At 38.6% G+C, this 25,471-nt stretch overlaps 1 protein-coding gene across 1 annotated transcript; it reads left to right on the top strand.

The window, feature by feature from the left end:
- Positions 1-19,104: 19,104 nt before the first annotated feature.
- Positions 19,105-21,849, top strand: LOC140006904 (uncharacterized). Its single transcript, XM_072049577.1, has 3 exons — positions 19,105-20,454; positions 20,965-21,249; positions 21,679-21,849. The coding sequence occupies exons 1-3, from the start codon at positions 19,105-19,107 to the stop codon at positions 21,847-21,849; spliced, it is 1,806 nt and encodes a 601-aa protein (XP_071905678.1).
- The last annotated feature ends 3,622 nt before the right edge of the window (positions 21,850-25,471 follow it).

The raw sequence follows: 25,471 nt of genomic DNA, 5'->3' as shown, positions 1-25,471 counted from the left end.
ACTATTCGTAGTTGACTTTTGCATAGCTTTTGGCCACAAATTCTTCAAGCTTCCAAGGGAAGCTTCACACAACACAAACCCTTCTTTCTCTCCCCTCTCTTGGTCGGCCAAACAGCAAAGGAAAAGAATAGAAGAAAGCTTCACTTCATCTTGCTTTATCTTGCTCTATTTCACTTCCAAATTTGCACCCAACTTCAAAACCTCTTGGAGGTCAACTTTAGCTTGGTTAAAGGCATCATCTTGTGGACTTTTCTTGGAGAGTTTTGGTGGAAAATTTCTGGTTTCATCTAGGGTTCAAGAGGTATACTTCAACTCTTGCAATCTCTCCATTTTCTTCAAGAATCAAGCTTAGATTGCATGGGTTTAAAACCCTAAGCAAGGAATAGGCTAGCGGACTTGAGGTGTTTCATTTCTTGTTTTAATCTTTAGGCTAGCGGCCTTGAGATGGATTATAGGTAGCTGACTTGAGGTGTAATTAGTTGATTGTGGTTTTTTATGTGTTATTTGAGATGAATACGGTTAGAAAGTGAAGGAAAAATCGAGGACAAGCTGTGCATGAGAGCTGGCCAAAACTGTCTTGTGGTTATCTTGCTTGTATTTCGAATTTTTGTTGGTTGTTTGGCTGTGAAATTGAGTGATATATGTTGTATAATATGTGTACAAAGTGTCTTGCGAAAATCGTTTCAATTGGTTGCTCAAAACTAGAGTTTTCGAAAAAGAAAGAAATCTGGAAATGGTAATCTAGGCAGCCGAACAGTACCTTTTTGTTTGAATGTATCTCTCTGTACAAAAGTCAAAATTGAGTGCCGTTAGTGGCATTCAAAACTCGACATTCATAGCTTTCCAACGGTATAAAAACCACTTGCTAGTTTGAATTGAGTGAACTGTAGTGATTCGACAAAATTGACTGCCCGGTTGTGACATTCTGTTCGAGAGGAATGGAGAAGCTGCATCTTGTGGGTTGATTTTCTCTCACTTGTAACTGATTTTGGGAACGTTTCCTTCTGATAAAATGTAGCATTTTGAATCTAGTTTCCAATGCCTCAACCATTCCTAATTTGAACTTGTATTGAACGAGATGTGGCTTGATTTTGAGAGCGCGACAAAGCTGGAAACTGGAAAGTTTTTCCTTTCTTGCTGACCGATTGGTCAAACTTATTTTGGGATGTTTTGTTTCGAAAATTTTGATGTCAATTGCTTATCAAATGCTTATTAAATGTTTCTAGAACCTTGGTTTAAAAAATGGATGGAATTGGGGCTGATTTCATTGTGCAAAATGTTTGAAAAGGAAAGAAAAGTAAGAAGGCAGATTAGCTTTGGAACATTTTACGAACTTTGGTCGTTTTCTTAACTGCCTTCCCATGTAAGTTTTTGCGTGAAATTTGATAGAGAGATATTCCACATATGAAAGTTTAAGTGTACCAAATTTAGTGGGAATTCAATACCATGTTAGATATATTTAACCTAGGAGTAAATGGCGTGCTAAGATTTCGAAATCATATAGTGGTGCCAAAGGACGAAAGGGTTAAGAAGGAAATTTTGGAAGAGGCATATCGATCTAAGTACACGGTACATCCTGGAGGGAATAAAATGTACCAGGATTTGAAGAGTTTCTACTGGTGGGAGAACATGAAAAAGAAAATTGCCCAATTTGTCCAGACTTGTTTGATTTGTCAGCAAGTTAAAGCCGAGCATCAGAAATCATCTGGTCTTTGGCAACCTTTAGAGATACCCGAGTGAAAGTGGGAAAATATCACTATGGACTTTGTATCTGGATTACCAATGACACAAAGAGATCATGATACAGTTGGGTAATAGTGGATAGGTTGACCAAATCGGCTCACTTTCTGCCGATTAGTATGAAATACCCATTGGAGAAGTTAGCTAAGTTATACTTGGATGAGATTATAAGGTTACACGGGATACCTGTAAGTATTGTGTCCGATCGAGACCTTAGATTTGTTTCACGGTTTTGGCGAAAATGCAGGAAATGCTAGGGACTAAATTGAATTTTAGCACTACTTACCATCCCCAAACCAATGGACAGTCTGAGAGGACAATTCAGACTCTCGAGAACATGTTAAGAACTTGTATTTTGGATTTTGGAGAGAGTTGGAGTAAATATTTGACATTGGTGGAGTTTTTTATAATAATAGTTTCCATTCATCCATTCAAATGGCTCCGTACGAAGCACTTTATGGCCAGAAGTGAAGATCTCCAATTTGTTGGGATGAAATAGGTGAACGAAAGATTTTAGACCCAATTGCAGTGCCTTGGATTGAGGAATAAGCGAATCCCGTTGGTGAAAGTTCTATCAAGAAACCACGGACTAGAGGAAGCAACTTGGGAAGTAGAAAAAGAAATTCGAGGAAAATATCCAGATCTATTTCAAAACCAAGGTATGAATTTCGTGAACGAAATTCTCTTAAGGGGGAGAGGATGTGAGAACTCATGTTTTTATTCTTAAAATAATTATTTTTATAATTATTTAGCCTAGTATTAGTTAATTATATTGTCGTTACATGAATTGCTTTTAAATTTCGCTTTATCGCGTGCGATTTGGAAGTTCGCGTATTTCACATCGAAACGACTAAGTGGAGATTTGAGAAATTTATACTAGGCTACTAAGAGTGAATAATTACATAGTTAAAGGAATTACATTTGAGGAGGATTAGTGCATAAGTGAAACAAACAAGAGAGGAAGGTGGTAGTACGGGATACTATTCGCGCACTATTCGTAGTTGATTTTTGCATAGCTTTTGGCCACAAATTCTTCAAGCTTCCAAGGGAAGCTTCCCACAACACAAACCCTTCTCTCTCTCCCTTCTTTTGGTCAGCCGAACAGCAAAGGAAATGAAGAGAAGAAAGCTTCACTTCATCTTGCTTTATCTTGCTTCATTTCACTTCCAAATTTGCACCCAACTTCAAAACCTCTTGGAGATCAACTTTAGCTTGATTAAAGGCATCATCTTGTGGACTTTTCTTGGAGAGTTTTGGTGGAAAATTTCTGGTTTCATCTAGGGTTCAAGAGGTAAACTTTAACTCTTGCAATCTCTCCATTTTCTTCAAGAATCAAGCTTAGATTGCATGGGTTTAAAACACTAAGCAAGGAATAGGCTAGCGGACTTGAGGTGTTTCATTTCTTGTTTTAATCTTTAGGCTAGCGGCCTTGAGATGGATTATAGGTAGCTGACTTGAGGTGTAATTAGTTGATTGTAGTTGTTTATGTGTTATTTGAGATGAATACGGTTAGAAAGTGAAGGAAAAATCGAGGACAAGCTGTGCATGAGAGCTGGCCGAAACTATCCTATGGTTATCTTGCTTGTATTTCAAATTTTTGTTGGTTTTTTGGTTGTGAAATTGAGTGATATATGTTGTATAATATGTGTACAAAGTGCCTTGCGAAAATCGTTTCAATTGGTTGTTCAAAACTAGAGTTTTCGAAAAAGAAAGAAATCTGGAAATGGTAATCTAGGTAGCCGAATAGTACCTTTTTGTTCGAACGTATCTCTCTGTACAAAAGTCAAAATTGAGTACCATTAGTTGCATTCAAAACTAGACATTCATAGCTTTCCAATGGTATAAAAATCACTTTCTAGTTCGAACTGAGTGAACTGTAGTGATTCGACAAAGTTGACTGCCCGGTTGTGACATTCTGTCCGAGAGGAATGGAGAAGCTACATCTTGTGGCTTGATTTTCTCTCACTTGTAACTAATTTTGGGAATGTTTCCTTCTAATAAAATGTAGCATTTTGAATCTAGTTTCCAACGCCTCAACCATTCCTAATTTGAACTTGTATTGAGCGAGATGTGGCCTGATTTTGAGAGCGCGACAGAGCTGGAAACTGGAAAGTTTTTCCTTTCTTGCTGACCGATTGGTCAAACTTATTTTGGGATGTTTTGTTTCGAAAATTTTGATGTCAATTGCTTATCAAATGATTATTAAATGTTTCTAGAACCTTGGTTTAAAAAATGGATGGAATTGGGGCTGATTTCATTGTGCAAAATGTTTGAAAAGGGAAGAAAAGCAAGAAGGCAGATTAGCTTTGGAACATTTTACGAACTTTGGTCGTTTTGTTAACTGCCTTCCCACGTAAGTTTTTGTGTGAAATTTGATAGAGAGATATTTCACATATGAAATTTTAAGTACACCAAATTTGGTGGGAATTCAATACCATTTCGATACCCAAATAACGCCCCGAAGTTAGCTCTTCAAATCTGGAAAATTTCTGAATAGTGTACAAATCCAGCCGACTTTAGACTATTATATCTCGATGCTCAAAACTCCGAATTTAGTTCTGTTTGTCGTGTTTGAAACCTTGTTTGAAACTATTATTGTGTTACAAATTTCAGAGCATGATTCACTTTCTGTGAATTATACCGAATTTCCAAAGATTTCTGAAAAACAAGACTGATTCAAACCTGTCCTATTGGAACTGAAATTTTGAGTGGAAAAATGAGTGCTTTCCGTGTAGAATCTTGGAAAAGTGTCTTCTAGGAACTTTTAGTACTCCGAACCTAGTTTCCAACGGGGTAAAGTTTTTCATTTTTGGACATGCCAAACTCGAGATTCGATTTTTTTCAAGTTTATCACTTAAAGCTGAAATTTTTCGATTTCTTATGAAATGAGTTTTTGAGCACTCGTCACCTTATCTTGATATTGATAAACTCGATTTCACGGAAGAGGCAAGTCTTTCTTGGGACTTTAACTCCTCACTTGTGAACCTCGAATTTCGAGAGATTTAAGTCCTCTTTTAAGACTTTGACTTAGTCTTAACAAGTGTACATCCCTTCTTGGTTAATGCATGTTGTGAGTGATAGTTAATTGAATTTCTTCAGGCACTCAAGAGGATCTTTAAGAGAATTTCGGAGTGGACGCCTGAGGACTTAATTGCTCACTTACCCACTTTTGACTTGGTGAGTGTCAAGTGTATGAAATGTTGCTACGTGCTTAATTGCTCTCATTAATTGAGTATTTTGCAAGTGTTGAGTCGAGTGTGTACTTTATCGTACTAGTTCTCTTTTAAGTGAATTGTATTTGAATTGCATAAAGTGAATTGTTAAGTGAATAAAGTGAAGTGCTGCAATAGTGAATCGCATTGACTTATAGATGTAAGAGTTGGGGGCGCCCAAACTCATCGGCCGACCTTACGACTCGAGTCGGCATGGGCTTGGTCATGAAATTTAGTGAGTCATGAGAAAAATTTTATAAGTTTGATCTATTTGAGAGATCTCGCTTGACATATTCGAGTAGTATCATCTTATATAAAAGAAGTGCGGGCCTGAAGCAGGGGGTGTAATGGTGATCGGGAGTGCGAAGTAAGTGGGGTTTTACGGACCTATAACCTACCTGGTTGACGGAGTGTCAGCTCGTGGAGGTACTGGATCGAACATAGGCAGAGCAAGTGGAATATAGCTCTTGAGAGCTCCCGTATCCTTATCAAGTGCGTTTTATTGTTAATTATGAATTACTTGAATGTTATAGCTTTAATTCTCGTATAAGTGCTATTATTATTTGAACTATGTGTTTTGCATGTTTTCTTGGCCTCACTGAGTATTAGCTCATCCTATTAGATTTGTTTTCCTTAACAAGAGCCGGAATGGAAGGAGTTTTGTAGAAGCCGACTTGATGCACTTTTGATTAGGGTTTTGAATGTATTGATTAGACGACTTTTGGAAGTTATACATTTTGGAAAAGTTGATGTATTTTGAAAACTTCTGATGTAAGATTGAACACTTGTGTATGGGAGCGACTTCTTTCAGTTCGATTTTTATTATCGGTTATTTACTTTTAAGTTTGAACTAGAATGGTATCGAGTTCTGGCGAGAAATAGGCAGGCGTCCCGCCGATACCCTTGGGTTCGCGCTTGGGAGAAGTGGAGGCATCACAAAATCATGGCCCATTAGCGTGTAAGCATCTACCATGGGGATTATAATTGATGCACTGGACCAAATGATTACTAGTTTATTGACAATCCGGTGAGATGGGTAGACGAGTTGCCACAGAAGTAGGAAGCACAATTTGTACAAATGATAAAGGGGTTAATGGATGAAACAGTGGGCAAAGTTGGTTAGGATATCCAAGGGGTGAAGTCTCAGAGAAGGAGGAGGTTCAGCAGCATAAGTTAGAGATTGGCAGCGTAATTGTGTTATAGGTTCAAAGTTCGATGTATACTGATTTACTCATTGTTAGGTAGCATCAAGCTTTACTAATAAGAAGGCCATGAAAGTTACTAACAGATTAACAACTGAGCAAGGATCGAAGGAGGCTATAATCACTACAGCACTGGTAACTATTCAATGAGTTGACACCATTGATGGAGAAAAAGGTAAGGCGGTGGTGATAGAAAAAACTCATCGATGTATTGAAGCTAGCTTTTCTTGTGCCTTGAAAGGTTAAAAATCAATATTATCCCCAGGTATGTTAAAGATCCCAAAAGGGGTTCATGTTACAAAACATCAGCCTGGGAGGCATAGCTTGCATTTTCAATTGGCTTCAAGTAATATAGTTGGTAATGGTCAAGAGAGTCAATAGTGAATATTCCATGTTCCCGCCGATGAGTGATCAGTAGAGATAGGTTGATTAGGTACGACAATCGTAGTATACACCTAATAAGTTTAGGCCTAGTCAATCTTTTTACATGCCTTTGGCCATTAGAGGAGGAGATGCTGGCACAAGACATGTCAGGTATGCTGGGCGCTAGGATGTATTTAGTGCCTAAGGTAGTTCTAGCTAATATGAATCCCCACAAGATGACATGACTATATATACTTCATTGTAACCGACAACCGATGATGGATAGGAAAGTGAAAGAGTCCAGTTGCGTACAGATGCGGAGTACACCTGGGAAAATGCTTAGAAGGAGGTTGGACACAATATTGATATAGGCCAGATTAATCGATAGGACTTAAGAGAGATGATTGATCACATGGTTGTTGATGCTCTAGAAGAAAAAAAATGGCCAGCTTACCACAAGTCATACCCTACTTGGATCGATAGGACTTACGTCCTTTCAAGAAGATATAAGTTCCTAGAGTTTACTAAATTTTCAGGAGAGGACAAACAGTCAGTAGTTGAACATGTCATTCGGTCTAACATTCAATGTGAGGAATTCCGAAACAAGGACTTCTTAAATTTAAAGCTCTTCCCCTATTCGTTGATTGGCATTGCTTTCAACTACTTTACCAAGTTTGCACCTAACTCGATGGAGCACTAGGATTAGATAGCGCAAGCATTTTATCGACAATTTTTTATTCCCTATCAGAGTTGAATTTCACCAATGTCAATCATATGACTCAAAAAATTAGTGAGATGATAGGACATTTCTTGGACCGATTCAAGGAAGCCAGAATGTGCTGTAATATGAAAGTGCCAAAGGAGGAGTACATAGATACGACATTAATGGGGATGAGAAACTTCAAGCTGGTAAAGGATTACGAAGGCAAGACATTCAAAGATTTAGCTAAATTGATAAGGGTCCTTCAATATGAATGAATTCAAGAAAGCGATGTTGAATTGAAAGAGCAACAGCCTAGTGGTTTAGCCCTTAAGGTACCATAGCGTCTCATTCATGTATGGGGGTATGCCAATTTTGCACTGACGTAGGAGATGGATACTGCTGAGATAATTGGTGACCAAACATTTACTTGCAAGTCCAACCAACAATTTAGCAATAAACCTCATCGTGAACACTCAAAAATAGACTTGCTAAAGACACTGAAAGGTACAATTTTGATATTTCATAGTTAGAAGCTATTTTTGACTTCTTATTGGTTGAGAGCAGGATCAAGTATCCCAAAAATTATTAGCATCCCACATCTGAGAAGTTAGCTAGAAGAAGTTTTGCAAGGTTCATGAGATATTTTCATATTTGACCAATAACTACGTGGTGCTTAGGAGCTACATCTAGAGGGCAATTGAAAAGAGGTTGCTTAAATTTGCTAATAAGTTCAATGGTCAGGCATTGAGAAGTACCCCTTCCAGCACTTTGTTATTATCAATATGAAAAATATCAATAATACGCAAGCTATGGGGCAATAGTCAGTCATTTTATCAACTTGAGTTTATGGCTAACTCTCAAGCCATAGCTAGGTGTTCGAAAAATGGATAATGTACCGAATGCCTACATTGATTGCAGTAGATAGTACAAATTGTGTCTCAAATGACATAGTGTCAAAATGAGGTGATATTTGGGGAAACCAACCAAGTAGCTGATACTAAACAAGTAACGATTTAAGCTTAATATTAACTCCTAGATGTGGGTTTGGAGGAAAAAACTTGAAGCACAAATTTCCTAACTCATTAATTAGTTCTCTAGTGTGAGACTAGACAAACAAGTAGAGGACTTACAGAAGATCTCTTATGACCTAAAATGTATGTTATAAGTTGATCAACCACACAAGATGAGTATGAAAGATCGACTAGGAGAATGTGTGAGCTAGCAACTTTTCAATTTATCAGAGGATAGATCAGGAGGCAAGACTATAAAGCAAAAATTGATCTAGAAGATGGTCAAGTAGATGCAGTTAAACACCCTAGAGCTATAAAGCCAATTAATACAAGGGTTGGTTAATGTTAGATAGTGAGGCATCCCAAGTTTCCACATGGAATGGACCCCCAGTAAAAGACCAAAACTTAGAAACGTTAATGGCAAAGATGAAAGCAGCAAAAAAGAATGACAAAAGAAGGTAATTCACAAACTAGAAGTGTGAGGACTCGGAAACTATTTTCTATTTTTCCTATAATTTCCCTTATGTTTGAATAAGCTAATTATATTTTCTTTTGTTTTAATTTAGTTGCCTTAATTTTGTAAAAACTTTAACGATAGAGTCGAGAATTTTATCTTTTCTTTTATAATTTGGTGCATGTTAAGTTTCGTGATGCATTGTAGTAGTGTGATCAGTTGGTGAAGTGTGTAAGAAATTTGGTGAATAAGAACGGGTGTGGTGTTAGAGAGATTATATGATTAGAAGTGTTAAGAGTGTATTAAAGAAACATAAGAGGCTAAGAGAGACAAAGAGATAGGAATGGAACCATGAGACGGTAAGTGTCAACGTTAGAAGCTTCCTTTGACCAAGACTTCTTCTAGTCTTAGTCTTGCAATTTTCACCAAAATTTCTTCCATTTTTCTTTCCTTTTGGCTGAACTCTAGAGAAAAAAAAAGGCAAAGCAGAAACTTCAAATTTTCACCTTGATCTTTGCTTGATTTGGAGAAAAAATCAACAAGAATCCTTAATCCAATCCGAAGAAAGATGCAACAAGGGAGCAAGAAAGCTTTTGGTGGAGTGATTTGGGAAAGAAGGCTTTTGTTTTTGCATTTTCCTCTTGGGGTTGAAGGTATAATGCTAAGAAACTTCCCTTCCCATTCTTATCTTGCATTTTAATGGATATATGACTTGATTATGGAAGTTTTGAGGAAGACTTCATGGTTTTGTGAAGTTGATTGAATTTTTCAGCTTTGATTTGAATTTTTCCAGCCTTGAGATGAAGATTTGTAGCTTTGATATGATTTTTGAGTTTTGATATGAGAGTATCTAACTTGAATATGCACTTTAGCTTCCCTATACTATTTTTCTAGCTCTAGTAGTCAATTTCTAGCTTTGTTAGGTTAATTATCAGCCCTTGGAATGCCATTTTAAGCTTTGATATGTCCTTTTGTCTTAACATGGGAATTTCTAGTTTTAGTATGAATTTTTAGCTTCAAAATAGGATTTTCCAACTTTAGTTTGCAATTTCCAGCTTAGGGTTCAAAATTTCCAGCCTTGGTATAGTTGTTTAATGTGGTTAGTGTGATGCCCCGAAAAGAATGAGTGTGAGAACCCGGAAATTTTCTAATTTTCTAGTGTTTATTTTATTTAATCGCCCGGCTTTTCTACATTTTCTTTATTAGAAAAATTCCCTAGATAAAGTTTATGAGCAGAGATAGTTTGAAAATGATTTTTCTAGTATTGGTTAGTTTTTGAGAAATTAAAAGCGTATTTTGAACGTGGGACCCGCAAGTGCGGTAAATGCATTATATTTTTGACAACTTGTTGGAATTTTGTATTAAGTGATATTATTTTACAAAGTGTTAAGATATTTGTATTGGAGAGACAAAAAGATAAGTTTTAAACCAAAAGGTGACATGTGTCACCTTCTTATTCAAAGTTGGACTTTGACTAATTTGCATCACCTTTACTAAACCTCAAAAATTGACCAATTTCTCTCCATTTTAAGCTTGTCTTGGCCGAACCTCTTGGAGCAAAAATACAAGAAGAAAGCCTTCAACTCCAACTCCATTTCTTGCTCAATCTTGTGAATCAACCGTTAAACTTTCAAATTCCTCCACAAAAGTCACTTGTTTAGGAAGATTGAAGGTAGTGGTGGAGTGATTAGAGAAGGCAAAGGACTAAGCCATCAACTTTCTTGATATTTCAAGGTTCATGTCTAGCAATCCTTTCTTTGTTCTTGATTATGCTAAATTAGTGACTTGTGATGGCTAAAGAGATGGTTTGATGGATTATTTCTTGATTTGTGGTTGAAGTGATGAAGTTTTATTATTTTTGGGGATTTTTCTGTTTTAATATAAGCATGATTGTGTGGCTATCTATGATGATTGGAAATGGTATATAATGACTCTATGAGGTGGAAAAAGTGGACAATTGCAATCAATTTCTGGTTTGGAAGAAATTTCAGAAAATTAGGTTTTGTGAAGGAACATTCTGCCCGAATTTTTAGCTCCTAGTTAGAGGCCGAATTGGCCCTGGATTAAAACATGAAAGTTGTAGGGAATGACATTTTAGAGGTGCCTGAAAAATTTCAGATCAATCGGAGTAGCGTATAGTGAGAAAAGTCGAAATTACTATTGCTGTCCTGGTTTGATCCGAATGTAAGAATTGCGCCTGTAATTGGTTGTTTTGGCTGGAATTGCTTCCGAATTGGTTGTTTAGGTCTTCTGATGAAATTTAGCCCTGTTTCTTAGCTTTCAGCTGGTTTTGGAATTTCTGGATTTGGACTTGGATAGCCTGCTTTATGATGTTTCCGCTAGAATGCGTTCTGTGAATCTGTTTTTGTGATTCTGGTATGGTATCTTGCATTTTTGACCTGGTTACACTCGAAACTGGGTTGAGTGACCTTCTGGAATATTGTAGCCCTATCTCTTAGCTTCGAAACGGTGTATCTTGCACCTTCATACGACCATCGTAGTACCTTTGGTCCCATTACCGCAAAATGACGTCAAAACTGTTTTTCTGGTTTTGAGCTTAACTTTCATTTCCGGACTTTTCCCTAGCTTGACTTGTACTAGTACTACTTGGAGCTTGCTGAATGGCTATTGGATGAACTTGTTGTTGTGTGTGTACCTTTGGGTTGGAATGAGGAAATAATGAAGCCATGATGGCTGGAGAAGTTAGCAAATTCAGGGGAAGTGCTGTCCGAACTTTGAAGGAACTTGTTTGCATTGAGTTTGTGATCTAAGACTTGGATTTGAGCAAGGCAATGTTATATGCTGGATGATTTCTGAGCCGTGGACGTGAGTGACCCTAAACTATTTCCAAAGTACTTGTGAAATGTTTCTTGCATTATGTACTCGATTGCATCTCATGCGTGCTTGCATGTGAATTCATGACATGATTTGGCTTCAATGAGTTCTGGGAAAGTCTTGTGCTGGACACCAATGTCTCCACCATTTTCGTGAGTTCGTGACATGACGGAGCAAATGGCTCCGGAGCTCAAAAAGGGGCTCCCTCCTAATGTTAATGTTAATGTTAAATGATCTATTTGAGCGTTGGGTGTTCAAGTGCTGTGATTTCACCGGCTCACGAGAGCACTAAACGTACATTTGATCTCTGAATCATGACATCATCGAAATGATCGAAATGCAACATTGTGAAATATATTTGTTTAATGATTTTCCTGGTTACTCGCTGAGCTTCTAGCTCACCCCAAAAATATTTTATTCCCCTCCACAGGGCTCAAGGCAAAGGAAGGACTTGTTGTGCTTATTCATGTGTCTGGATGGCCTATGTTTTGTACAATTTGGATTTGGAAATCATTTTATGTATAGTTGAGAATCGTTTCCGCTTCGCTTTTGACATGTAAATTTTGGAGAATTTGATGTAATATGTGAGTTTTATCTTGTAATCTGTTTGAGGATTGTAGTGAACGTCTGAGTCCCGGCGAGAGCTGGGCAGGCGGCCCGCCGAACCCTCTGGTTCGCCTTAGGGGGAGGTGGGGCTGTCACAGTTAGCCTTTGTGACCTGAATATGTACCATATGTCCCCTAAAACTTGTGGTCTCGATTAGGGTTGTTTTGCCATGAAATTAAACTTTGAAATTGAATGAGAAACATAAAGAAAGTAGGGGAGATGCTGCCGGTTTTCTTTCTTGTGGTGAAAGTGGGTAAGTGTGAGAGTGGTGTGATTGTTGATTGGTTTGGACCTTGTTTGCTTATGGATGCTTGAATCTACCTTGGTTGTGATATATAAATTGAAATTTTGCCAAAACCATATATTTTACAAGGAGGAAGCAATGGCCACTTTAAACATGATTTTTAGTTGCATATCTCTAGTTTTAAACTTGAAAGTTTTAATCGTTTTCCTTCCAAAAAGGGCATGTGTATATCCTGCATATGGTTTACTAAGCATCATGAGTTCTATTTACATGATCTTCCTTTGATATTAACAAGGTTGTATATTTTGAAACCCTATTTGATTGCATTTTGCTACACGATACTTGATCGCAGGTTTAGAATCTGGCCAAGGAGCTAAGCCTAAACCTGATTTTGATAAACAATAAATCATTGGTGAGCATTTCAACTGCATATTCCATGCTACTTGTTGTTCGGAATTACTAGGCACTTGATTTGTCATTGCATAAGCGAGTGTATATTTTATTACATTTAGTGGATCATTATGTGCACTCGACCTCCGTGAACTTGAAATATTTGATCTTGGATGCGGGTTTGCATGTATATGTGCATGAATGCAGGCCGGTTGTATATCTTCTTGCAGCGGCTGAATTGGGCTCTTGGAACCTTATCCAAGACGTCGGACAAGTTGGAACTTGGGTTACTCATGCATATGCATGATTGTAGGTCGGTAATAGATGAATTGGGCCTCTCATTGGATCTCTGGCTTGAGACCAGCTTTAGAGCGCTCGGATAAGTTGGGCAACCTTGGGTAAAGGACGAAATTCCTAACCTGTTTACTCAAGACTTTAACTCGTGACATGCTTGAATACTAGACCATTAGATGACAATTAACGTCTCCAATCATTATTTACGTGAGCGTTGGGTGACAGTCAACAACTCCACTCATGAATACTTGAATACTTGAGGTTTTAAACTCAGATCATGAATACTTGAATACTTGGGATTATAAGCCTAACCCATGGTTAGTTGGTCGAATTGAGCCAACAAGGGTTTGGTCGAGGTGATTGATGAATCTTGGGTACTTGATTGGTATTTGGGCCCGGCAGGAAGATGATCGGTAGACGGAGATTGACGTTTAATGGTGATCTACGGACATTATAATTCCATGATTGACAGAGTGTCAACGGATCCCAGACAAGCTATTGTGGAACTTGTTCATAAGAGTAGACTATATCCTTTGATATGAATGTGTTCTTTGCCATGCATTATTGCATAATCTATCTGATTACTTGCTTTACTGTATATTATGTCATGATCTATCTGAACATAGCATGCTTCTTGATATTCTATGAATCGTATCATGCCTACTAGTTTACTTGCATGTTTTCCTAGAATCTCATTGGGAGAAAGTACATCCCATTAATTTATTTTTCTTACAGGGATGAGAATTTGAGAGTGAGAGTTGGAGAAGGCATAGTCTTTGTTTAAGTTTTGTTAGTTGCTCGCGTGAGCACTTTTGAGCTCTCTAGCGAGCTTGCTTGGTTTTATTTTATGAGTTTGACTCCTTGGCTGTATTTAGAGATTATATGAGCATTTGATGTTCATGATTGTATATATCTGAGGTTGTAATTGTGACAGCCCCACCTCCCCCTAAGGTAAACCAGAGGGTTCGGCGGACCGCCTGCCCAGCTCTCGCCGGGACTCAGTCGAACCTCAATCAAATCCGAAATAAGATCACAAGATCAAATGAAATAACAATCCAAAACTTAAAGCGAAACTTATATACATTTCTATCTCAAAAGGAAGTACAAATATCGAATATACAAAGGTTCTCAATGCGTCATACATCCAGCCCTTGCAAAGCACTAGGGCGAGAACCATTACAAAACACAAAACTAGACTAGGCTAACCTACACTGGGTTCTCGTCCTTGCTCGCATCCCCCTGTTAAGGAAAACAAAACTAAAGGGGTGAGCTAAAAGCTCAGTAAGGTTCCGAACACATATTCAACAACAAAGCCAATACATTAACCATCGATAATCAATAATTCAAGAAACATTTACAATGGAAAGCGATAATAACACATACATTAAAAGGATACGGGCTCACAGGGAGCCATTTGTTCGTTCGTTCGTTCTCCTGTCATTCCCCTTATTCCTCCAATCATTTGAAAATGCATTTTTGTAAGTAAACCCCTCGTTCGATCGTTCATTTCATTCATCCCCTCCTGGACGTTGGCCAGGCTCCACCAACCTACAAGGTAATACTCGAGTATACCAACGTTCACACCCAGGGTCACCATATCGCCCGATCGAGTTCGCTTCTGGCTCGAGTCGATCGGTAACGAAGGGCAGGGCTCAGTTCAGCCAAAAGGCTTACATCATGCACAACTAATGTATCAATCATTAAATCGTTGAAAACTTCACGTTTCATTTAGGTCGAGCGCGATAAAGTACACGCTCGCCTAGAAAATTCGTTTTGGAAATCATTGGAAACACTTAACACATTATCAAACAATAACAACAAGTCATGAAGTCAAGGAGAATATAACAAACAATGAACACTCACCTATTTAAGCAAAATAATGTCCAAAGTATCCTCCCGGATAACACTCTCAATCGCCAAGAAACTCTAATAATAGCCAAGAGAAAATATTACAGTTAAACCCCTCTAAAGTTTAAGGGAACCCAAGAAAATCCGAATAACTACTAGTACAAAATATAAGTATAGTTTTGGAAGTGAAAAGAATACATTTAAACCAAAGGCTATGAGTAAAATATTTGTAAAACTTATGCTTACTCGTAAAACTTTGAAATCTCCATTTAAGTCGAAGTGACAAAGAAAACGTACTCCGAGCAGTCATTATTTTATTTCTCAAGGGTATAAGTTGGGCCAAATCTTACTTATATACCTCGGTAAAAGAAGGTGCAAACATCCTAGATGGTTCAAGTGATATTCACTCTTAACCCTTACTCAAGTTGCAAGTATAGTTCTCTAGTTCTCGAGCATAAATTTGGGCAGCACGCCCTTTGTGTTTACCTAATTTTCCAGCTATTTATGGCTTCATTATTTTCCTCAGCCAATCCCAAAGTTATACACAATATAAATTCATCACAATAGCCATTCAATAGGCTCAAAGTCATATGAGTACAAAATCAAGTTAACAACATGTGCAGAAATGAGCTTTAGTAAAAGACAGATTTGATAGGGTTTTGCGGAATGGACACATCAGAGGCTACGCTTATCGGATTGGTATGAAACTTATACCGTTTCGAAGCTAAGACATAGAGCTACAACTTTTATGAAGGCTACTCAGTCCAGTTTACAATGTATCCAGGTAAAATTTACCAAAACAACCCCAGATTTTCCAGCTCAGTGTACTGCAGCAGTCCTGACTTATTCAGTCATATCTCAACACCTACAACTCCAATTCAAGTTATTCCAAATCCATTTGAAAGATAAGATATAAGGCTATAAATCTTAAGAAGACATTGACAACCAAATCAGTAGTATTCCTGGTCAAAACATCCAATTACAGAAGCTGATTATCAATTTCGGATAAATACAGGGAAGCAGGGGTATTTCGGTCGTTTCATAGGCTACGTTGCTCCGATTGAGCTGAAATTTTGCAGGCACCTATAAATCATCATTATCTACAACTTTCATGTTTTATATGAAGTCTAATTCGGCCTTTATCATGATGAAACAAAAATGGGCAGAATGGTGTTTTGTGAGAATTTAAACCTGGAATTAGAACTTTGTTGCTAGAATTTCATGTTTGTTAGGTTTAAATCATCAAAACCTCCAACTAGCAACTTAATAACATCAATTAAAGGATATATGATCATAATCAAAGCTGAAAATGAAACCCTAGCTAATCATCCCCCCAACTCCAACAAAACTCACTAATTAAACGTTGTAACTCAAAATTAAAAGCTTCTAGCCATATTTAACCAAAATTGGGAAAAAGAAAAGGGTGAAAAGCCATGATACCTTCCTAGGATGCTTGTAGGAGAAGACCACAATCTTTCCTTCAAAATCTTGCCATACAAAGCTCTAATCTTCCCTAAAGAGTAGTTTTGGTGAAGTGATTCACAAGATTTATGGTTGGAGTTTAAGATTAGGCAAGAAATTTAGTTGATAAAGATGAAGTTTCTCTCCCCTTTTTCTCTCTCTATTTTCAGCCAAGGTGGTGAAGAAATGGAGTAATGAGGAGGGGCTCAAGGCTGCTCAAACTTCTAGTGCTCAGGTCATGCAAATACCCAGTGGTCCAATTACAAGAGCGCGTGCTAGGAGAATTCAAGAATCACTTCAAGCTCTTGTTTGCACGATTCAAGAACGAGTTGGTGATGACTTGAGGACCATTGAAGGATTACATAATGGAGAAACTACTCTATACATTTTCCTTCAAATGGAAGAACCAAGTGAAGACTAGTTCACGGAGCACTAGCTTGCTAATTAGGATTTTGGTTACCATTATTAGTTGTTTGTTAGCATTAATAATTTCGGTCAATTTTCACTTCACTTTGGCCGAATTCAGAGTCTTAATTTTAGTCAATTAGTTGTTAGATATTTTCACCCTTAATGAAGGGCAAGGTCGTCCATTGGACATTCTAGGGTTTGAGTCCTGTAAGGCTATATATAGCCTAGGTTTTCATTCATGAGGGGACAATTCAGATTTTTATAAAAATATATGTGAGTTATTTCACTCTCTCTTGCCTCAAGAGAATTTCCTTTGAATACTTGAGAATCAATCTCAAGCTGTTCATTGAACTTATCAATCAAGTAGTCTCCTTGGTTGTGGCGTTCTTCTAACTATACTTTTGGTTCACTAAATTCGCTAGTCTTGGGTTAAGGATTATCCTTAGTTCGTGACTTGTGATTCTAGAAGGGTCAGAGTTCCGCCTATCGATTCAACTTGGTGTTCGTCTAGATCCGTCGCGCATCAGCAGAGCTAGTCGACGACATCAAGTATATCCCGTTGAGTTTGTTCGTAAGCTTTCTAGTAAATTTTATCTTGCAAAACTGGTCGTGTCTCTCTTTGTGTCAAGTTCGATTATTATTACAAAAAAAAAAAAAAATTATGTCCGCCTTTGTTTGTTCTTGTTGCGTCGCTCTTTGGTTTCTTTTGCTTCGCGTCCACTTCGTGCATTACTTGTTGTGTGATTCTGTCTTGAAGCCTGCCTTCAAGTGTAACCGAGTTGTGTGCCTTGCATATTCTGTTTGAATATTAAAAAAAAAAAAAAAAAATTCCGCGACGGCTAGGGTTTCACTTGCAACTAGGGTTTCCTTGGGCGCAAGTTTCTTGCCAAATCTGTCCAAACTTTAGTTTATTCCACCAAGTTGTTTTCATTAATTTCCTAAACTGATTTTTGTGGTTAAACTTGTTTGGGGTTGGAATCTTGAAGAGGGACTACAATAATCTAGGGTTTCTTGAGTTTCTTGAAACTAATCTTGAAGTCTCGAAACTTTGATACATGTCTTGATAGTTATTGGAGGATTGAAGGAGAACATTGGGTTGACATTAAATTCTGGAATTTTTACAAAAAAACAGCCGAGTAATTGTGTGTTCTTAGAGTCAAAAAAAAAAAGGACAAAGAAAGAGGAAGTGCGCGGGTGACAAGAAAGAAAAGGAAATCGTGTTCTTTATTGCCAAGATCTGATTTGCTACACTTTGTTTCTTGAATATTGATCCGAAAAAAAAGAGGGCTTAAAAATTCTGACCAACCTCCTCTTGAAGGTCTCCAACACTTGGCCTCTTGATTATTTGTATCACCCTTTGAGATCCTTGATCATCTTGATTCTTGAAGACTTGTACCTCCTTTCGTACAAAAAGTTTCTTGTACGCTCTTGCATCCATACAGGGCTTTCTTGTTTTAGGAGAAAATCTCTTGGAGGTTTCTTGGGCAAGCCGCTTGGGGAATTCTTGTGTAACATCACTTGCATTATCTTGTGACGCCATTGCTTAGGACCAAGAGTCAAATCTGTCCTTGTGTGGAGCGAAGGGAAGGGGCCGAATTGCTTGTCTTTGGGGGGAGTAAGGGACGAAATTTGGGAGCAAGGAGAGGGGAGTATAGCCGAGTTTATGGAGGGGTTTTAGCAGCAAAATTCTGGAATTTTCGGAGGATAGTTTCGGGTAGAATAGGAAGCTACCAAAATCTGTTTTACACTTGGTTGACCAGCCGACTTTAGGAAAGGAATAAGGAGAAGGAAATCTGGAAAATTTTTGGAAATAACCCTGATTTGGTATAGCTGATTTTGAGGAAGGTTAAGGGGAACGAAATCTGGAAATTTTTTTTTGGTAACAATTCTGATTTGGATAGCCGACTTTAAGGAATTTTCCAAACAAATCCAACACCTAACTTGGTTCCCAAAATCAACTAGGAAATTAAGTAAACACTTGGGAAACTCCATCATTGTACTTGGACATTTTTTTTTTTACATCACTTTTTCCTCGTTCCATTCCTTATCGAATTCATTACTTGAGCTTTCCGTTTCTACTCTTGCTTTGGTACAATTGGATACTATTTGATTAAGGTTCGATTGAACTTCTTTGAAAAAATTTCTGATTTCTTCAAAGGAAACAATCAAGTGGCTTGAGAAGTGAATTGGTGAGAGCATTAGAGTGATATAAGCACTTGAGTGAAACACTTAAGGGAGCAAGTGAGGCATTTTTCTACTAACAATTTGTCAAGTTTTGCAGGTTTCACCATGTCTCAGGAAAATGAACTTACCATTGCTCAGTTATCACGTAAAATGGATGATATGTGGAAGGAAATGCAGAGGAGATTTGACCAAAGGCTGGAAACAATCCATGAGCAGATTGATCAACTAAGTTCATCTAGGGTTTCTTCTCGGAAATCTAGGGGAAAATCCACCCTGGAGGAATCTAGTGACTCCAATGCCGATTCGGAACATGAGGCATACGAGCAAGGAAGACCGAAGCGAAATACAAGAGCAATCGGTGATGCAATCAAGGGGATTAAGATGAAGATTCCTCCTTTCCAAGGCAAATATGATCCGGATACATACCTTGAATGGGAGAGTCGAGTAGAGCTAGTATTCGATTGTAATGACTACACCGATGCACAAAAATTGAGACTTGCCGTAGTAGAATTCACCGACTATGCCATAGTTTGGTGGGAACAAGTGGCTACAAGCAGGAGAAGGTGTGGAGAACCATCTATAACCACTTGGACTGAGCTCAAGAGACTGATGAAGAAGCGATTTGTACCAAGTCACTACCATAGAGACTTGTACCAAAAACTTCAAACCTTGACACAAGGTCAACGCTCAGTTGAGGACTACTACAAGGACATGGAAATCTCCATGTTGACAGCTGATATTCAAGAAGATCGAGAGGCGACAATGGCAAGATTTCTCAGTGGTCTGAGGGTTGAAATAGCCGATCAACTTGAGCTTCAATACTATGTGGAGATAGAAGATATGGTGGAAAAGGCTATCAAGATTGAGCAAAGGCTCAAGCGGAGGGGTACCACCAGAAATTATAACCCTAATCCGCAACCATTTACTCGACCATTCCAGCCCAAAAGGGAGGAGAGAGGTCCGAACGCTTGGAACCCTCCAAAGCCGAAGCAAGATCACGGGTCAAGCTCACGGCCACCTTTTACCAAAACCGACTCCAAGGTTGTTTCCAAGCCAACAATTGAAACTCCAAAACCTAGGAATCGTGATACCAAATGTTGGAGGTGTCAAGGAGTTGGGCATATTGCAAGCCAATGTCCAAACCCAAGGACCACGTTTGTCCTACCAAATGGAGACATTGTCACTGATGATGAAGAGGAGGATTACAAAGACATGCCTCCCTTGGTTGAAGAGGAAGATGAGATAGAGGAAGTTCCAATTCAAGACAAAGTTGGATTGGTAGCAAGAAGGGCCCTAGCTACTCAAACTAGTAAAGATGAGTTTCAACGTGACAACATCTTTTACACTAGGTGCCATGTGACCAACAAGGTATGCAGCTTGGTGATTGACCCCGGAAGTTGCACTAATGTTGCTAGTGCATTGATGGTGGAGAAACTAAACTTGCCAACTAGTGAGCACCCCCGTCCCTACAAGCTTCAGTGGTTAAACAACAGTGGAGAGGTACGTGTTCATAAACAAGTTTTGGTTACTTTTCGCATTGGTAGGTATGAAGATGATGTTATGTGTGATGTAGTACCAATGCAAGCTGCACATATACTCTTAGGGCGTCCTTGGCAATTTGACAAAAGAGTCACTTTTGATGGTTTCTTGAACAAATACTCTTTCATACATAATTGTAAAAAGATTACACTTGCACCTCTTACACCTCAACAAGTGCATGAGGATCAAGTTAGTCTACAAAAAGAGTATGACTTGCATGCTACCACCAAGAAGGACAACGCCAAAGCTAAGAAATTAGTGACGGCCGACCCTTCTTCAAGCAAGTTGGATCACTCTCATTCGGCCTTAGAGCCCACACAGGAGAGAAAACCCAGCATGCTTGCCAAGGTGAAAAATGTGAGACAGACCTTGCATTCTAATCAGATTTTATTTATTTTATTTGGCAAGGAATCCTTACTCACTAATGCTCTTGATGCTTCTTTGCCTAGTATTATTACTAACCTCTTACAGGAGTATCAATACGTCTTTCCTGAGGATATACCTACTGGTTTGCCTCCATTAAGGGGAATTGAACATCAAATTGATTTCATTCCTGGATCTTCCCTTCCAAACAAGGCACCATATAGGACCAATCCTGAGGAAACCAAGGAGCAACAACGACAAGTGGAGGAGTTGCTTAGTAAGGGTTGGATTCAGGAGAGTCTAAGCCCTTGTGCTGTACCAGTTCTACTTGTTCCAAAGAAAGATGGAGGATGGAGAATGTGCACTGATTGTAGGGCAATTAATGCCATCACGGTAAAGTACCGCCATCCCATACCTCGTTTGGATGACATGCTTGATGAATTACATGGTGCTATCATTTTTACTAAGATTGATTTGAAAAGTGGTTACCATCAAATTCGCATGAAAGAAGGAGATGAATGGAAAACTGCATTTAAGACAAAACATGGACTTTTTGAGTGGTTGGTCATGCCTTTTGGGCTAACCAATGCACCAAGTACTTTTATGAGACTCATGAATCATGTTTTACGCTCTTTCATTGGTAAATTTGTGGTCGTTTACTTTGATGACATCTTAATCTATAGTAAAACTCTAGATGAGCATGTTGTGCATTTACAAATGGTCCTCGATGCACTTCTCAAGGCAAGCCTCTACGCTAACCTTAAGAAGTGTACCTTTTGCACAAATCAATTGGTTTTCCTAGGATATGTTGTTAGTGAGCAGGGAATTCATGTTGATCAAGAAAAGGTGAAGGCTATTAGTGAATGGCCAACCCCTACTAATGTAAGTGAGGTGCGAAGTTTCCATGGCTTGGCAAGCTTCTATAGGCGTTTTGTCAAGGACTTTAGCACAATTGCTGCCCCACTTACGTCGATTGTCAAGAAAGATGTGTAATTTCATTGGGGAGAGGAACAAGCTAAGTCTTTCCAATTACTTAAACACAAGCTCACACATGCACCTGTTCTTAGTTTTCCTAATTTTGACAAAGCTTTTGAAGTGGAGTGTGATGCTTCTGGTATAGGTATTGGAGCTGTTTTACTCCAAGAGGGTCGCCCGGTTGCCTACTTTAGCGAGAAGTTGAATGGAGCTGCTCTAAATTACTCAACCTATGATAAGGACTAATGGCCTTAGTGCGAGCTCTACAAACATGGCAACATTACCTTCGCCCTCGTGAGTTTGTCTTGCACACAGATCATGAGTCGCTCAAGCATATCAAGTCTCAAGACAAGTTAAGTAAACGACATGCACGATGGATTACCTTCATTGACAGTTTTACCTTTGTGATCAAATACAAGACAGGTAAGACAAATGTAGTGGCTGATGCACTCTCGCGAAGGCATACACTTATCACTACATTAGATGCTAAGTTGCTTGGTTTTGAATTTCTTAAAGAACTTTATGCAACTGACTCAGATTTTGGTGAGATTTTTTCATCCTTGCCACGACACTCTCGTGAGCATTATTTCATCTCTCAAGGGTTCTTATACTACAAGGACAGGCTTTGCATTCCCAAGAGCTCCATGCGCACACTCCTAGTAAGAGAATCTCATGGAAGAGGGCTAATGGGACACTTTGGCATTGCCAAGACTTTAATGATTCTCCAAGAACATTTCTTCTGGCCACGCATGAGGAGTGACGTGGAACGACACATCGAAAGGTGCGTGACTTGTCACCAAGCAAAATCAAAGGTACACCCTTATGGTCTCTATACACCTTTGCCAATTCCACAGGAACCATGGGTTGATCTGTCAAAGGATTTTGTGCTTGGACTACCTAGAATTAGAAAAGGACATGATTCAATCTATGTGGTAGTTGACCGCTTCTCCAAAATGGCCCATTTTATTCCTTGTCTTAAAACAGATGATGCTAAGCATGTTGCAGATTTATTCTTTCGTGAGATAGTTAGATTACATGGCATGCCACGCACTATTGTTTCTGATAGGGACGCCAAATTCCTTAGCTATTTTTGGAAAACTTTGTGGTGTAAACTAGGTACTAAATTGCTATTTTCTACTTCTAGCCACCCACAAACTGATGGTCAAACCGAAGTGGTTAATAGGACTTTATCTACCCTATTGCGCGCAGTTATTAAAAAGAACATTAAATCTTGGGAAGATTGCTTACCACATGTGGAATTTGCATACAATCGCACTGTCCATTCTGCTACACGTTATTCGCCGTTTGAAATTGTGTATGGTTTTAACCCTCTCACACCTTTGGATGTAACTCCTTTACCTGTTCATGAGAGAGTTAACTTGGATGGTAAGACCAAGGCTGCATATGTACGTGAGTTACACACTAAGGTGTGAGCCAACATCGAGAAGCGTACACTTCAATACATCCAAAGTGCCAACAAGGGGCGTCGCAAGATGGTCTTTGAGCCTGGCGATTGGGTATGGATACACATGCACAAAGAGAGGTTTCCAGTCAAACGGCGTAGTAAGCTACTTTCACGGGGAGATGGTCCATTCCAAGTCCTGGAGCGTATAAATGACAATGCCTACAAACTTGAACTTCCAGGTGAGTATGGGGTACATGCTACTTTTAATGTATCTGACTTGAGTCCTTTTCATGCAGACGATGAGTTTGATTTGGGGACAAATCGACTTCAAGAGGAGGGGACTAATGAGGAGGGGCTCAAGGCTGCTCAAACTTCTAGTGCTCAGGTCATGCAAATACCCAGTGGTCCAATTACAAGAGCGCGTGCTAGGAGAATTCAAGAATCACTTCAAGCTCTTGTTTGCACGATTCAAGAACGAGTTGGTGATGACTTCAGGACCATTGAAGGATTACATAATGGAGAAACTACTCTATACACTTTCCTTCAAATGGAAGAACCAAGTGAAGACTAGTTCACGGAGCACTAGCTTGCTAATTAGGATTTTGGTTACCATTATTAGTTGTTTGTTAGCATTAATAATTTCGGTCAATTTTCACTTCACTTTGGCCGAATTCAGAGTCTTAATTTTAGTCAATTAGTTGTTAGATATTTTCACCCTTAATGAAGGGCAAGGTCGTCCATTGGACATTCTAGGGTTTGAGTCCTGTAAGGCTATATATAGCCTAGGTTTTCATTCATGAGGGGACAATTCAGATTTTTATAAAAATATATGTGAGTTATTTCACTCTCTCTTGCCTCAAGAGAATTTCCTTTGAATACTTGAGAATCAATCTCAAGCTGTTCATTGAACTTATCAATCAAGTAGTCTCCTTGGTTGTGGCGTTCTTCTAACTATACTTTTGGTTCACTAAATTCGCTAGTCTTGGGTTAAGGATTATCCTTAGTTCGTGACTTGTGATTCTAGAAGGGTCAGAGTTCCGCCTATCGATTCAACTTGGTGTTCGTCTAGATCCGTCACGCATCATGGAGATGATTTGGTTAAATTCTTGTTTGATGATGGTTGATACAAATTAGTCAAAGCTCCTTCCAATAAGGGTTTGACATGTGTTCTTTCTAGAGTTTTCTTCCTTCTTCCTTTGGCCCACCATGGTGACTCATGTATAAGATATTTTGAGGGTTAATTAGTCAAAATAAAATGAGGAGATTAAAGAAATAAAGTAGGGTTTAATCGGTGCACTCACTCGGTAACGAACGGTACACGTCAGTTCTAACCGTTTTCCTTAAATTACACGTACTAGGGTTTTTACTTCCTATTCACTAACTTTATATCATAGCTTCTAATCACATATCATTTCTCACCTAAAAGTCACTCTTAAGCACCAAATTTGATCCTTACTCCATACCGGATAATTACACTACGGGTACACGAAAAACCCTATTTCACTTCGAATTGAAATCGGAAAGGAAAACCCTAATTTCCTATGATCATTGGCACTTTTTCTAGGGTGATTGAGTAGTAAGATGGTCTAGAATAGTATTTTCCAAATAATTTTTAAATAAAAGAAAATTTTCAAGAAATATATAAGGAATTTGCAAGTCCTCACAGTAATCATTATTACTCTTATTATTGAGGTTATTATTTTGTAAATTTCGTGGTGCATGAGTGAGTCCTGATGAGCGTTGGGCAGGCGGTCCGCCAAACCTTTGGGTATGAGTCAAGGAGAAGGTAGGGTCGTCACAGGTAGTATCAGAGCCTACTCGCGTAATCTCTACGCAGGGTGAGATTGGGCCAAGTGATGTTATGATTCCGATTATGTGAATGAGTGTAAATGACTAAGTACTTTTCTTGAGCGTAAACTCTAAATCATAAATGTTATAGGCATAAAACCTTTATATGATCCTTGGGGAAGATAGATATGTACATCAAGTAGGAATCTCAAATTTAGGTGATTTACTTTTAGGACCAGCCGATTGGAGTTGTGAATTATCTTATTTCGGATTCTTGTACCCAAGTACCAAAAAGTGGAAAGCACTAGAATAAGGGTCGGTATCTTGATTGCACTTGATGTAAGTTTTTATGGCAAAGGTCAAGACACGAAAGATTCTAATATTGGACTTGAGATTGTATTAATCAAAGAGAGTGGATCAATGGGTGCCGTCATAGACTAGTCTCAT

The sequence above is a fragment of the Coffea arabica genome, chromosome 5e (genome assembly GCF_036785885.1).
Source record: "Coffea arabica cultivar ET-39 chromosome 5e, Coffea Arabica ET-39 HiFi, whole genome shotgun sequence".
Lineage (NCBI taxonomy): Eukaryota > Viridiplantae > Streptophyta > Magnoliopsida > Gentianales > Rubiaceae > Coffea > Coffea arabica.
This window is presented reverse-complemented; position numbering and strand designations above follow the sequence as displayed.